Source organism: Pseudogymnoascus destructans, assembly GCF_001641265.1.
Source record: "Pseudogymnoascus destructans isolate 20631-21 unplaced genomic scaffold scaffold_7, whole genome shotgun sequence".
NCBI classification, from domain to species: domain Eukaryota; kingdom Fungi; phylum Ascomycota; class Leotiomycetes; order Thelebolales; family Thelebolaceae; genus Pseudogymnoascus; species Pseudogymnoascus destructans.
Genome location: NW_020167526.1, coordinates 163,976 through 177,383, shown reverse-complemented (window position 1 = coordinate 177,383; position 13,408 = coordinate 163,976). Strand labels below are relative to the sequence as shown.

General features: G+C 53.9%; 6 protein-coding genes across 6 annotated transcripts; 2 read left to right on the top strand and 4 right to left on the bottom strand.

Moving 5' to 3' along the window:
- The first annotated feature begins 258 nt into the window (after window positions 1–258).
- On the top strand, window positions 259–3,561 carry VC83_02808 (uncharacterized protein). The gene is made up of 3 exons (XM_024466462.1): window positions 259–1,595; window positions 1,652–2,696; window positions 2,747–3,561. Exons 1-3 carry the CDS (start codon window positions 1,437–1,439, stop codon window positions 3,286–3,288), a joined length of 1,746 nt encoding a protein of 581 aa, XP_024325589.1. The 5' UTR covers window positions 259–1,436; the 3' UTR covers window positions 3,289–3,561.
- VC83_02807 (uncharacterized protein) lies at window positions 3,320–4,531 on the bottom strand (the record flags this gene model as incomplete). The annotated part of the gene is made up of 2 exons (XM_024466461.1): window positions 3,534–4,531; window positions 3,320–3,374 (listed from the first exon to the last, which is right to left on the bottom strand). Exons 1-2 carry the CDS (start codon window positions 3,899–3,901, stop codon window positions 3,320–3,322), a joined length of 423 nt encoding a protein of 140 aa, XP_024325584.1. The 5' UTR covers window positions 3,902–4,531.
- Window positions 4,532–4,780: 249 nt separating this feature from the next.
- VC83_02806 (uncharacterized protein) lies at window positions 4,781–5,857 on the top strand. Its single transcript, XM_024466460.1, has 2 exons — window positions 4,781–5,140; window positions 5,198–5,857. The coding sequence occupies exon 2, from the start codon at window positions 5,210–5,212 to the stop codon at window positions 5,783–5,785; it is 576 nt and encodes a 191-aa protein (XP_024325585.1). The 5' UTR covers window positions 4,781–5,140; window positions 5,198–5,209; the 3' UTR covers window positions 5,786–5,857.
- Window positions 5,847–6,458, bottom strand: VC83_09620 (uncharacterized protein). The gene has a single exon (XM_024473033.1). The coding sequence runs from the start codon at window positions 6,355–6,357 to the stop codon at window positions 6,091–6,093; it is 267 nt and encodes an 88-aa protein (XP_024328801.1). The 5' UTR covers window positions 6,358–6,458; the 3' UTR covers window positions 5,847–6,090.
- Window positions 6,459–6,489: 31 nt separating this feature from the next.
- Window positions 6,490–7,899, bottom strand: VC83_02805 (uncharacterized protein). Its single transcript, XM_024466459.1, has one exon. The coding sequence runs from the start codon at window positions 7,097–7,099 to the stop codon at window positions 6,524–6,526; it is 576 nt and encodes a 191-aa protein (XP_024325586.1). The 5' UTR covers window positions 7,100–7,899; the 3' UTR covers window positions 6,490–6,523.
- Window positions 7,900–13,312, bottom strand: VC83_02804 (uncharacterized protein). Its single transcript, XM_024466458.1, has 2 exons — window positions 12,591–13,312; window positions 7,900–12,484 (listed from the first exon to the last, which is right to left on the bottom strand). The coding sequence occupies exons 1-2, from the start codon at window positions 12,624–12,626 to the stop codon at window positions 8,165–8,167; spliced, it is 4,356 nt and encodes a 1,451-aa protein (XP_024325587.1). The 5' UTR covers window positions 12,627–13,312; the 3' UTR covers window positions 7,900–8,164.
- Between the last annotated feature and the right edge of the window lie 96 nt (window positions 13,313–13,408).

Below are 13,408 nucleotides of genomic sequence, written 5' to 3'. Positions count from 1 at the left end.
AATGCTAACACTGTTCGCGAACCCAGATCCGAATCATCTTCCGTCTCATCGAATTCGCCGGCGGCAACGACGACTCGAACCCGCTCCCCCGCCGTGAAATATATTTTTACTTATTCGATGCAATTCCAATGTTCCTCGCCATCTTAATCATGGCAATCACGCCTCCCGGCCTCACGCTAGTGGGACCAGATTCCGTGATCCCGAAGGCTATGTGGAGGCGAAGATGGGCGATGAGGAAGCAAGAGAAAGTTAAAAGGAGAGCGTTAAAAGCGAGTGGAGACCGGAGTGGCTTTGAGTTATTACGTTCTAGCTAGTCCATCGAATCTTCTCTAAATATATTTTATTACGTAGTTCGTCGGCGGAACTGTAACATCGGTCCATCTTTTATAGAAATATAGGCGTCCTTGAGCGTAATATGATCTTTGCTTCTCATTCCCCATCCAAGTTCTAGAGCACCGACGTTCCAGCTGGCGAGAGCCGGAGCGTCTCATCCACACAAGTATGCAGATATTTGCAGGATATGAGTGCCGGTCCCGTTTTGATATCATCCGCGAACTTAAATGTTGTGCTAATCTCCTGGGTATCTCGCCAATGGGCTGAAATAGAGATTGTAAATGGCCGGAGCTGGCTAGTGTGCGAGAAAGGCAAGAGTTGACGCTTGGCAGATAGTATGAGGGTCCAGTTGTCGCTGGTGGCAGGGGTTACATGTTGACAGTCGGCGCCCAGAGATATAACTCCACAGCCTCGAGCTGCCAGTGTTTAAACAATGAAAGGCCGAGCAAATCTCTCCAAGCTTCGTACCATTAATAATACATGCAAAGCAACCCATGAGCATCATTATAATGCAAATGGCACAGACAAATCCATACCAAACATCAATACGCCTAATTTCACATGGGATTCGCAAAGGTCGTGCCTCGGTCCGTGGTTTCCCCTGGCGACTTTTGCCCGCGTCCTAGTTGAGCGCCGTCAACCCCACAATTCCTACCAGGAACCATGTCGACTGGAGTAGAACAGCTCTATTGCAAAACCCTCTCCCATTTTAAAAGCTAGGCTCCTAGCGGCTTGCGCCGTGTTTTCGATACAGCTGCTTGGCTGGTACAGAGGAATGTGGACCTGATGATCGCTCGAGTGACGATTGACGATAAGTTAGTATGGGTCTGGAGGCAATCTTTGCCCCATTGCGGGGTAGTGGCCGATCTTGACGCTAATTTTGTGGGATTCAGGGACGATTTCGCAAGGAGGCGGTCTCAGTCGCTAAACTCGATGTTTCGAGGCCCATCAGGGAACCGTGGATGACTTAGTGCCTATCACAGGAAATAGTTCGAGTGTGTGAGAGCTACGCCTCGCATATCCGGGTTCTCTCCATATATACACCATGGCTGCCCTATCTGTCGCCCACTGGTTTCTTCTTGGATCTGTCTCAATCCGTTACAATGTCAGCAGAGAAATCTACACAGAGCTTGGACAAACAAGTTACACCAACGGAAGCTAGCCATGTTGAAGTTCGTCCCATAGAGTCGCCCCACAACGAGAAGTACGACAATCATGAAGCAACAGATTTGCAGACTGGAGATGGCGTGGCCTACAGCACTGTAAGTCTCTCTTACTCCATACTTCCTCAGCCGGGACATGTCTTAACGAAATTTAGCATTCTGTCTCCTTTCTCATGACCGTCGTCGGCTGCTCATTTGCCCTCTGCGGCTCCCAAATCTTCCCGCTCCTCTACCTTACTCTCACCACGACCGTTGCCAAAGAACTAAATGCCCAATCTCTCACCATATGGCTACTCACAGCAAGCTATGTCGCCATGGGCGCCGTGGCCCCCTTCATAGGACCCCTCGCCGACTTGATCGGCCGCAAATCCCTCTTTATAATTGGGCTGCTGGTCTCTGTCGTAGGCGCAATAGTATGTGCTGTCACGCCCAACGCCCCGGGATTCATAGCGGGCCACATCCTCCTCGGGGCTGGCGCCGTGACCCAGGAACTCCTCGCAATAGCTGTCGTTTCTGAGATTGTGCCTACCTCACGCCGTCCCTTGTACGCGGTCATTTCTCTCAGTTCCATAATTCCATGGTCCCCGGGCTCCCTTTACGCAAACTGGATGGCTCAGGTGTCTTGGCGCTGGATTGGATGCGCCCTCGCCCTTTGGAATGCTCTCACGCTTATCATCCTCATGATATTCTACCGACCTCCGCCACGCGTTAACTCTCTTGGCCTATCCCGCCGCGAACTCATCTCCCGCATCGACTTTATCGGCGGTGCCCTGCTGACAATTGGCCTTGTCTTTGTCCTCCTCGCACTCAGCTGGGGCGGGCAGCAGTATGCGTGGACCTCCGCACATGTCCTATCCTTCTTACTATTGGGATTTGCGCTCATGTTCGTCTTTGTGGCGTGGGAGTTTTTTGGCACGAAGTATCCGCTCTTTCCACGCCGCATAATCAAGGCGCCACGCCCATTCTTCTGCATGCTCTTTGTCATCTTCGCGGCGGGTATCAACTATGTCCCACTGGTTGTGTTCTGGCCCATCGAGGGAATCTCCGTGTTTGGCGCAGACCATCACCAGAATGGGCTCTACACCTTACCCATCGGGATTTGCATCCTTGGCGGGGCAATCCTGTCTGCCTTCCTGCTTCACGTCTTTAAGAAGCATATCACTGTGGTCATGACCATGTTTTGTGTCATGCAGACAGTTGGTGCGTTCCCCCTTACCGGTCCCCATTCAAACCCCCCTAACACTTTCTAGCGTCGGCCTCTCTCACAGCAATCGACCCCCACAACGTCGCCACAGCTCTCCCTGCCATCTGCTTCGCCCTCCTCGGCGTCGGCGGCGTCCTCGTCCCCAACCAAGTCATCATCACTGTCATCACTCCCCCAGACCTCCTCGCTTCCGTCACAGCCCTTACCGTCGCCTTGCGCGCGCAAACCCAGGTCCTCGGCCTCGCCATCTTCTACAACCGCTTTGTCGCCAAGGTTACCGAGGGTGGCTACGCCCTCGTAGCCCCTGCCATGATCAAGGCGGGCGTCTACGACCCGGAGGTAATCTTTAACCTCGTCCAGGGCATGTCCGCCGTGCCGTACTCGGCACTCGCGAAGGCTATCCCCCAGCTGATGGCGGACCCGGCAGCGTACCAAGCAGTTGGAGAGGCGGCGCTGGAGTCGTTCGCGGCTGCGTTTAAGTTGATTTATTATATTACGATTGCATTTGGCGCGCCGGCTTGTGTTGCGGCGGCATTTATGGGAGATGTCGGCCAGTATATGAATGAGAATGTTGCTGTTAAGCTGTGAGCACCTGGCGGGACTGGGAGGAGATATTATGTCAATCGTTAGTTTTGAAGTACTGGAATCTAGAATACCATATCTGAACCTCAAATCTGGTGAACCAGAATCCAAATGTCAGCTCTCTCAAAGCATGATGGCCCAGGTATGAAAGGGGCTCACTTAAGGATAGAGGTGATTGATTCCGTCCTCGGCGGCGATACCGCGCCATCTGTTTGGCTCCCTTCCTTCTGTCCGTTTGAGATGTCACGCACGCTTCACGCACGCCTTTCATCGCGGGGGATGTATGACTCTTATTCTTACCCCCGCAGCGCGGCGCGGCGCAGCATTCTTGCTTGACTGCCTCCGTGCCTACGCTAGCCGGTGGGAAGCGACTCCGGTTTTCAGGAACCCCATGGAAACACTCTTCACTAAACTGAGTCTCCATTGGCAAGAGGTTTTGCACTGGGAGTGTCGGATCGAGTTCCACCAATGCCCAGTCCATTCTTCGACGATTTTCAAGAAGCCGATACCCTGACGCAAACTTGACCTGGCCAATAGGCCCTTGAGCGGCAATTTCGTCAAGGCGTTCAATGATCTCAACATCTCCCTTTGTTCCTTCCTCTTTTTCGATTCGAGCCATCTTAATCCTCGTCTCCTCAGAATCGTATTTGGCGGGGTAGTCAATGTCGATTTTAGTAAACCTCCCTCCCGTTTATGCCAATACCATGCGTGTCATTCCTCTCTTTCCCAGCTGAATCGCCAGGCGCTACCACATGATGGCATCTAAGGAAGCACTTTTTCACTTCCTCCTCTCCAGCGGCACTATAGTTCACCACAGGGCCAAGAGTTCCCGCCGCATCTGTACATAGTGCTGGCGCAATCGATGACCCATTCGACGGAACCATTGGTAGACTACTTAGTCTCCTATAATCAAGCGGTCTCTCGGATGGCTGTGCGGGTCAAAACTGCACTGCTGCAGAGTTCAATCTGATTCGACGGGATATCGCGTGGGATAACGGCTTGGTCTCCGGTGAATATGAATTCAAGACGTTGCATTCAGGGGAGCAATTTGCAAAAGGGGGGGATTCAGGGTCGTTGGTGTTCAATCTGGAGAAGGAATGGGTAGGCATGCTGTTCGCCGCCGATCCGAGTACAGAATGTGGACTTGTCACACTCGTCTATGAGTTGATAAGAGACATTGAGGAGACAACAGGGGGCACAATCACGCTTGCTTGAGTATGGTAATTAATATGACAATTATAAACCTGAGTGACTGAAACCCTTTCTTTTAATTATAGTTTCTGTACAACTGGCTGCCACGCACAGTCCCTATTCAGACTCCAAGCGCCACAACTAACCCCCCTTCTCAAACAACCCCGCTCTCCATCCCCCACCCCACCTCTATCACCGTGCATCCTCATTCTCAACCTCCTCTATCGTAACCCCCTTCCCCTTCCCCTTCCCCTCCTTCCCCTCTCCTCCATCCCCACCACCTCCCTCGCCCTCCCCACCAACCCCCCCTTCTCCCCGCCATCTCCATCTTCCTCCTCACCGCAGCCGGCACAAACGCACTCACCGCCTCCTGTCTCAGGCGCAGCTTCCTATACCGTTTTTGCCTCCACCGGGGGGCGAAGGGTCATCATGCAAGGAGCCCGATCGTTCCCCAGCCTTCAGCAGTGGGTCGAGAGCCATGGTGCCGAGGAATGCTTCTCCGTCATTTAGCGTCCCAGCGCAGCTCCCTATCCTCGTGGGAGAAGGCTAGAGCATACGGGATGTCCAGGCTTTATCTCATATTGCTGAGTTTACTGGTAATGACCTCATTGGAAGTCATTTCCTCAAAAGTCTTTGGACACAAGACGGAGTACAGCTAGCATTTAACGTATAGAAGCCCTGTACAGCCCCCACGGTCCCACGCAGTAACTGACACATGTCGCAGAATGACTTTCTCATGCACGCCGTCCTCATGACTAGCTCTACCCAGCTTCAACGCCTCAATCCAGCTTCCTACGAAGAACACAGGATCGAGTCCAACAAGCATCTCCAGGCTTCCATCCGCTCCTTCCGCAGCGCCATCAGCAGCCCAACCTACGTCACCAATAACTTCGAGGCCGTCCTAGCTACCACCTTCCTCTTCCTCATGCACTCAGGCAGTAACCCCACCTTCGACCCGTCACAGCCCGGTATGGATGGTTTTCTCCAGCACGCCTGCGGTCTCTACGATATCGTTCGCTATAACCCAGCCTGTGTTCCCCGTAGCCCTTTCGCCCCTCTCTGCACACCAATGCTGCTACCAGACATCTCCCCCGATAGTGGACCCGGCTACAATCTCTCCCTCATGATTAAAACGACGAATCCTCATTATGCAAACTCCGATTTCGGGTCCTATGAGTCAATAATAAATAGCTTGGCGCCCATCCTTGCGAATGTGGAATCAGAGCTAACATTTGACGGTGCTTCCCCGGACGCGCTGGTGCGCTCTATCTCGTTCATTGGCTGTCATTCCTACCAGGCGAGTTCGTGTTGAATCTGCGCTTGGTAGGTTCGGTAGAATAGTAAGTGATAATTCGGGTATCACGAGTAGGGCCCAATTGATCAGTAGTAAAATGCATATTCATTTAATCTAGCTACTCTAGCTACTCTATATACTGTAGAACTCTCCTCTGAGTTAGTCGCGGGTAAGCAAGTCCGTACGCTTGACCGGAGTTTGCCCCCAAGTCTATTTCTCATGGTGCGGAGTGAGAACTCCGCCGCCTGATGCTTCGGGCATGGAGTGAGAATTCCACAGTTCGTCATCCTGGCAAACTCGCAATCAGCCGAAGGCGCTGGTTATCATGGCACACTACTACGCTGCGTTGGCGTTTGTGCTGGCGAAATGGCACAAGATGGTGGTGGCTGCGTGAGCGGCCGGTTTTTATGATTGAGCAAACGGATGCGTTTCTTGGCGAGGACTGGGAGGTATGGATGAAGTGGCGTATTTCGGTGCTGAAGATGTGCGAAGAAGAAAATGAGCATTGGGGATGTGCCGTGGATGCGGACAGGTTTGATGAAGTGAGAGGAAGTGAGGAGATGGGGGTTTTGTTGTCGGCAGACTTTCATCCGTGCAAGTTGGGAGACGAGTCTTGGGCGAGAAAGATAGCTTCATATCGTTAGATTTTGTTACGCTTTCAAGGTTATAGTTTAGAAGCACTTTTAGATACGAAATTATGACAATGTTTTCCATATTTATTTAGCTCATTATTTATCTCTAAACATTCTTCTCGCTTTAGATTCTATCAGACCCCCAAGAAATATTCCCAAAGTAAACGACTAACATACATACCCACCGCAGAGTATCATGACAAGTTGAACTCCTCTCATTTATTTCACCTATTGAACTCCCCTCTATGCTAAGCCTACTCATCTTCTCCTCCCTTTCCCACCGACTATGAAAGAACTCCCGAAACACCGGCATCACGCTCGCCATCGGCTCCCCCCAATCAAGCACAATCCCCCTCCCCTGCTTCCACTGACTATTCCTCACCACCGCCGGCTCCACGCTCGCCCTCGCATTTGCACAAATCACCTGCACCATCTCCTCAAACAAAGCCCCAATCGTCAAACCCTCCTTCCCCACCCCTCCCGCCTCGACCCCATCCCGCGGATCCGTCGCCGACACAGGCGGCTGCACGACCAACATCCTGCGCCAGCTCGCCCCGGGGTAAAAATACACCTCCCTCGCCCCCTCACTAGCAAAACACTCCATCTCCCACACCTCCTCCATCTTCACCACATATCGCCTCATGTACCGATTCATCATGTACCGGAACGGCGCATACGCCCTCTGTGTGCTACTCGGCATATCATACCGCTTCCCGAAATGCGGATTGTCGAAAAGAGCGGGGAACTTGGCCGCGCGGATTGACGGTTCTGGGAGTGGTGATTGGGGCGGGGGCGAGGAAGAGTTGCTGTTGTAGGAGGGGGGATGAGAGGATGGCGTGTTGCCAGGTGCGGGAGACGAGGGGGACGGTGAGGAGGAGTTCGGGGACGGGGAGGTGCGTGAGGATGTTTTGGAAGAGCTCGGGGATGGAGGGGACGCTGGTGGTGGCGGACATGGCGGGGATGTGGGGTTGCGTGTGGCGTGCCTGCCGGGTTGAGGGGTCCTGGTTTCCCCTTTCCCTCGCTGGGGATCTCTCCGCGGTGATGCGCGTCCCAGTGACTATGCTGGACTTAATGGAAGGGTGGCTTCTTAGACTGACTGATATGGATATTGGGTATGAAGATATTGAAAAGAAAAGCCTGGTTCTAATGTTCCCGCGTTAATGCTGTTGCCTGTATTATTCTCACGGCTTCAATCGTCGTCGTGCACTGATTTATATTCCAAGAGTCCAGGCAACTCTATTTTAACCAAGTCCTCGGGTGGAGCATCCGATCAACCCCTGTCAGAGTTTCTTGGCCAACCATCAGGGAAGCTTACGCAGCAAGTCTTCCCCAAAACCAGCTCGTGGACTGTCTTCTGTGAAACTCTCACTGGCGCAGGTTCCCGATGACACAGATATATATTCTGGGCCTGCTTGGGTGTCTTGACGTAGCTACTTTGAAAACAGGCGGAAGGCGTCTAGAGTTAATAGAAACACAACATGGGAGTACGGCCAAGGCAGAGTAGGTTTCAGACGCCAGATTAACTGTTCTCGTATATATATTATAGCTTGCATGCAACATAAGGAAAAGCCGTATGGTCTTGTGTAAGGTACAACGTATATACACTCCTCCAGAAATTATCATCCGCCCACTTCCCAGCCGTGAATGCGCCAACCCCCAGCCAGACCCTCGTGTATATATCCCTTTTTACCCCTTTAACCCCCATCCCCAGGCCATATGTATTACAGCAACCAGCAGCGACCCAAAACCAGACACGATATCCAACTCAGTTGCCAAATAAGCGCCGTAATAGCCCAAACTTCTTCTTCTTCCCATCCCCCCCAATTATCTCGACAGACCCGGCCGTACTATTCCGCCTTAGGACCCCCGGCCTCGACGCCGAAGCCCCATTAACAACACCACCCCCCTCCCCATTGGCCTTCCATTCATCAGCAACCCCATCACTAGTCGCCGGCCTCCCATCCGCCTGCGCCTCAACAGTAGGCGGAGCCTGGTACCTCGCCGTCCTCGGCGGCCCAGCTCTCTTTTGTAACCTCGGGCTCTGCACCGATCTCACATTCCCATCTCTGCTCTTCACGACCTCCAAATCGGTCTTGCTGCGCTCAAGTGGTGTATCCCTCCTGGCTGCCGATTCGTCCCAGTCCGTACGCTGAATGCGTCCCGACTGCTCCGGCTTCTTGCGGCGAAGGATACTCATCAGTCCCCCCTTCTTACGCGGGGCTTCACGGAAATCAGCGGCAGAAATTTCTGTCGCGTTGCCGCCGCCCTCGAAGTTGGCGCGGGCCATGCGCAACGCAGCTGCGTTGACGCCAGATGCACCGCGGAAGGGAGGCGAGTCATCGCTATCAGGCAGGTCGCTCGAGTCGCCGTCGGCGGCGCTGGAGCGCGGTATGGGTCTTAAGCTCCGTGGGCGGCGGAACGAGCCTGTGACAGGTGGCGGTGGTACGTCGTCCTCTTCGTCGCTACAGTCGGCGAAGCGGCTGCGGAAGGTGGTCGCGGGGCGGGCGTCCTCCTCGTCGCTTGAGTCGGCGAAGCGGCTACTGGGCTTGAATGCCTTTGGCGCTGGAATTGCTTTGGTCCGGCTGAAGAGACGGCGAGGCGATTTGGGGGGTTCGTCGGGTGCAGTGCGGAGAGAAGGCGTTGGGCGGGTGGTGCTACTAATTGAGAGCCTGCGGGAGGAAGGAGAGAGCGAGCGGATGCTAAAGCGGCTGGATTGCGCAGGTGTTGCGTCTACTGGGCTGGGGCCACGAAGAGTGGGAGCTTCCCTGCTGTAGGAGCCTCGCATCGAGCGCTTCATCTGGAAGCCTTCTTTTCGCGGCCTGTCACGGACAAAGCTACTGTCAGACTCTACAGATGCGCTGCGGCAAAGCGTGGGTTTGGGTGTGGGCGCAGGCTTAGGAGCGTTCACCCTCATTGCTGCCGCAGCGCCTCCAGCTTGTAGCTTCTTACCTTCTCTCGGGTGGCCAGATGTGTTGCTTTGCATGCTGCCTCCAGCATTGTCTCGCATTGACATTCGCATATGGCCATCTTCCTGCCTGGGCTTTGGCGCACGTGGCACACCGTCGGGTCCTGCCTTGGCACCAGGGGTAATCTGATACGTTCGGTCAATCACACCTGCAGCGGCTGCGTTTTTGGCCCGTTGCTTCTCCTTAACGGTCGTTTCAGCCTTTGCAACAGATGCTTGCTTCAGCGGCTTCAGATATGGCACTTCGTCTTCTGAGTCTTCGCGCTCTTCGCGCTCTTCGTCGTTCTCAAGAAGGGCATCGAGTTCCATCTGTCGCCGTTTGTCTGCCGATAAACCGCTCCAGAAACGCTGGGACTCATCCCATCCTTCGCCCGAATCAGGCGCTTTTGGTGTCTCCGCGGCTTTGACACTAGGTTCTTTGCCACCCAAAACGTCGTCTAGAGACATAAAGCCATCACCATTGTTTGATAATTCTTCGGCAGCATCGCTGTAAATGCTGTCGCCATCAGAAGATTCCGCATCCGCGGTGACAGGGTGGACATCGAGAATATTTTGCACGGCGACTGCCCCCCCTGCAACCTTCTTTCCGGCAATATAATCTTTTAGTGGGATCTCCTTTGCATTTTCAGATTCCCAGGTATTGCCGTTCAAACCACTCGGGCTTTGATGCTGGAACTCCCCTTGCTCTGGCAGCGGTGTTGGCTGTGTAACCGTAAAAGTCGGAGCATTGCCGTTTCCGTTGGTCTTGGAGTCATGGGCGGCAGCATCCTCCTGGCGGGGCTCTGTAGGAAACTCCTCCAGTTGTTCGCGGACAGCATCGTCACCCGGGGTCTCGACTTCCGGAATAACTCCAAGATCCTCAATAAAGCCGGGCTTTCCACCAGCCTCAGCCGTCTTCTGCGCATCCCCACCCTTGACAGCTAGATGAACAGTCACGGCCTTCCCCACCACGAAGCTGTGGGTGCTACTTCCACTATCGGAAACGTATCCGCTTCCCTCGACCGAAATAACCTCCGGCGGCAGTTGATCGTTCGAATTAGACACGCTTGGCGCAGCCCTTAAGTTCCGCTCCTGCTGCAATAAAGACCCAACAGCATGGTTGGAAGACTGGCCTGCGAAATACTCGCTTCCACTACTGGATGGAGAAATCGCAGGTGAGGGGCCCTGAGGACCTACTGGCTTCACCAGAGGGCGATCTTCTAAATCTTTGGGCTGCTTCTTACGCACGCTGCCGAAGGACGGTAAGACGGGCCTTGGGCCCATAATTTCATCCGGTCCATCCTCGATGGGAGATGTGGCTTTGTTTCCTCGGATATAGCCGCTGGTCCACGTCCGTCTGGCCTCGGGCACTTCAGGCTCTTCGCCAACGACGACATTGTTGCGCTCGTCAAAACTGACACGCACAGACTTCTTCTTTGGTACGGTTCGTTCTTCGGATTGATTCGTCGACGCATCGGAGACATCGCCAGAGCTGGGACCAGCCGTCCAGCCAGTAGGGGTATACCCCATAGGAGACGGGCCCCGCGACGGCGATGGTTTCAGCGCCGATTTGCGAGGCGATATTGATCGTGCCGGCGGCTCGTGGCGTATTGAAAATTGGCTTACTGGGCTTGGAGTCGCGAGGAAATGCGCACGGGTAGGGCTGACTGAGTGTGCTCTGTCTGCCTGCTTCTCCATGCGAAGAGCTTTTGTTGCCGTGTCGAGCGGCGCCAGAGCTATCGGAGCTTTTGTTGCCGTGTCGAGCGGCGCCAGAGCAATCGGAGCTTCTGGTTTGGGAGCTGTTTCTTGTGCTGGCGCCGGTATTTGTGCAGGTGCGGTTTCCGCCTGGGTAACCGGCGCCTCTGTTACCTCCATCCGTGGCTGGTCTTGTTGAACATTAGACCCAATATTTTCAGCTTGTTTCCTCGCTCTCCCAGGTTTCGAGCGAGGCAAGGGCGACGGAGAAATATGACGGTCATCGCGATTGGCGCTTTCCAGTTTCCTGAGAGCCGCTTGACGGCCTAGTACCTTCACAGAATCATCTTCGTCTTCTTCCCGTTGCCTCTCTTCCCTCACCATCGAGGGTTTATTTGACAACTGCTGTGACCCAGCCCGGTTATTATATTTCGACGTTCTCTCCGACGCTTCGCTTTCGTTGTCTGATGAGTCTCGTATGCTGTTGCGCGGACTTGCGACTCGTTGGCTCCGTGGGAACTCTTCACTCAGTATACCCTGCGAAGTTTGTTGCGCCTGTCTCTCGTGGACGTTCTGCCTTTGTAAGCCATCAAGTGCGGTCCCTTTTAGCCTCCCCCCAACCGACCCCTCCGAAAAATGAGACCCTTGCTCTTGGCGCAGGTTCTTCTTCCTCATAACAGGCTTTTGTGAAGCCTCTCGTAATCCCTGTTCATAGAACAACATATCGGCGCGTGTCCGAAGAGTTCTCGTATTTGGGTCAAACACAAGCTCACTCCCATTTAAAGCTTGACTGGATTGTCTTGGAGTTAGCATCCATTGCGCAGCTGAAGAGCTTCGTCGTAGGCTAGTGGGTAAAGAGAAATTGACGGACCCTCTACTGCTCGGCCGATCTACACTGGTTAGCTCCTGAATATTGGACATACTGGTGACACGCGGTCCGGATCTCGTCTGCGCTGGTGTCCTCATTGTAGGTTGCAGACTAAGCCCTCTCCCGGTCCCTGGATTCACTGGTGGGGATGAAACACGGGTTGGCGCGGGCTGGACGCTAGACGGCCTCCTCACTGGAGTCGGCGACGCTTGCTCAATCAGGTTCTCCGGTATTGTCGGCACAGGCGGCGCATCTGGTGCGCTCGGTCGTGCGGCTCCTCTGACTGGCGACGGGTCGCGAAATGTCCTTTCGGACATCGAACTAGAACTCCGCCGCCGTTCCAATTGGGAGGATGCTCGCGCTGGCACGGAGCTTGCTCTCGGGGAACCGGAATTCTCCCTGCGCATCGTTCGCTTCGTCTGGACCTCAGCGACGTTGGTCGGAGATGTCGGCCGCGATCGCAGCGCTGTCGCTGCGGCGGCGGCGGAAAGTGTCGCATTAGATTTGCTTCGAGCCAGGAACGCCTGGGCAGCCGCTGTCGTCGCAGAAGGGTCCGCGTTGACGTTAAGGTTGGGGTGCTGTAAACAAAATCCGAGTCAGTACAAGGATTGGTTGTGCAACAGGGCTCAATCTCCATGGGATGATGTCGCGACGCGAACAGCGCAAGCAACCAAGAAGACGTACCGGATTCGACGCAGCTCTCTTCCTTCGGGCAAACATACTGGCTAAATGGGCGAAGGGCCTAGAAAACCTCTGCCAACTGAGGGCTGATGAGGTTCTCTCTATAGTAGCATCGAGATGTCGTTCATGCAGAAGCCGTTGTAAGTATGACAACGAGTTACAAGTAAATCGCCAGACCCACCAGAGCTCAATGTAAATCAGGTTTGGCGGATTGGGCGTAAGTTGCTGTGAGATCACGTGACTTGAGCCTGGTGTGATCTGCGAGACCCAAGCTTTCGTTGGCAGCTGGGAGAGTTGATCCCCGACAACAGTGAGGAGAAGGGGAAGTCGAGGGAAGAGAGAGGAGATCGAGGAGGATAAAAGGCAGAGGGCAGAGGGCAGAGGGCAGAGGGCAGAGGAGTGCCAATGGGGGTTGAATGGGGCACTTTTGAGGCTGTTGATGGATTTTTAAGGGTTTAAGAACATAATGACGAGGGGACTCTGGGCAACGCAAGTTAGTACGTATCAGACAACAGACGACAGTAACGTCAGGTACTTTCCTCTGCCCAATGGTACTGTTTTCGGGGTAACTGGAAACTGCCAGGTGTTCCAGGCCATGATTGGACGATTAGGGGGCCGATGGCTGAAGTTTCCAGTGGTTTCAGTGCGAACCAGTGCTGTATCATAATGACGTCAGGTCACTAAAGTACCAACTGTTTAAAAGCGTAAGTAAAACATGTGAAGAAAGGGTCAGGAACGAACGAATAATTAGAGCCCACGTAGGATGCAGAGTATCGGACGGAGTATGCGATGGGGGAAATAGAGAAAATTCACCGGAATGA

Bases quoted from the DNA above. Each gene is read 5' to 3' on its own strand.
- VC83_02808 (XM_024466462.1), top strand. From the start codon at position 1,437: ATGTCAGCAGAGAAATCTACACAGAGCTTGGACAAACAAGTTACACCA. The intron at 1,596-1,651 runs GTAAGTCTCTCT...AACGAAATTTAG, and splicing joins ATGGCGTGGCCTACAGCACT to CATTCTGTCTCCTTTCTCAT. The intron at 2,697-2,746 runs GTGCGTTCCCCC...AACACTTTCTAG, and splicing joins TTGTGTCATGCAGACAGTTG to CGTCGGCCTCTCTCACAGCA.
- VC83_02804 (XM_024466458.1), bottom strand. From the start codon at position 12,626: ATGTTTGCCCGAAGGAAGAGAGCTGCGTCGAATCCG. The intron at 12,485-12,590 runs GTACGTCTTCTT...TTTTGTTTACAG, and splicing joins AGAGAGCTGCGTCGAATCCG to CACCCCAACCTTAACGTCAA.
- VC83_02805 (XM_024466459.1), bottom strand. From the start codon at position 7,099: ATGCCGAGTAGCACACAGAGGGCGTATGCGCCGTTCCGGTACATGATG.
- VC83_02806 (XM_024466460.1), top strand. From the start codon at position 5,210: ATGCACGCCGTCCTCATGACTAGCTCTACCCAGCTTCAACGCCTCAAT.
- VC83_09620 (XM_024473033.1), bottom strand. From the start codon at position 6,357: ATGAAAGTCTGCCGACAACAAAACCCCCATCTCCTCACTTCCTCTCAC.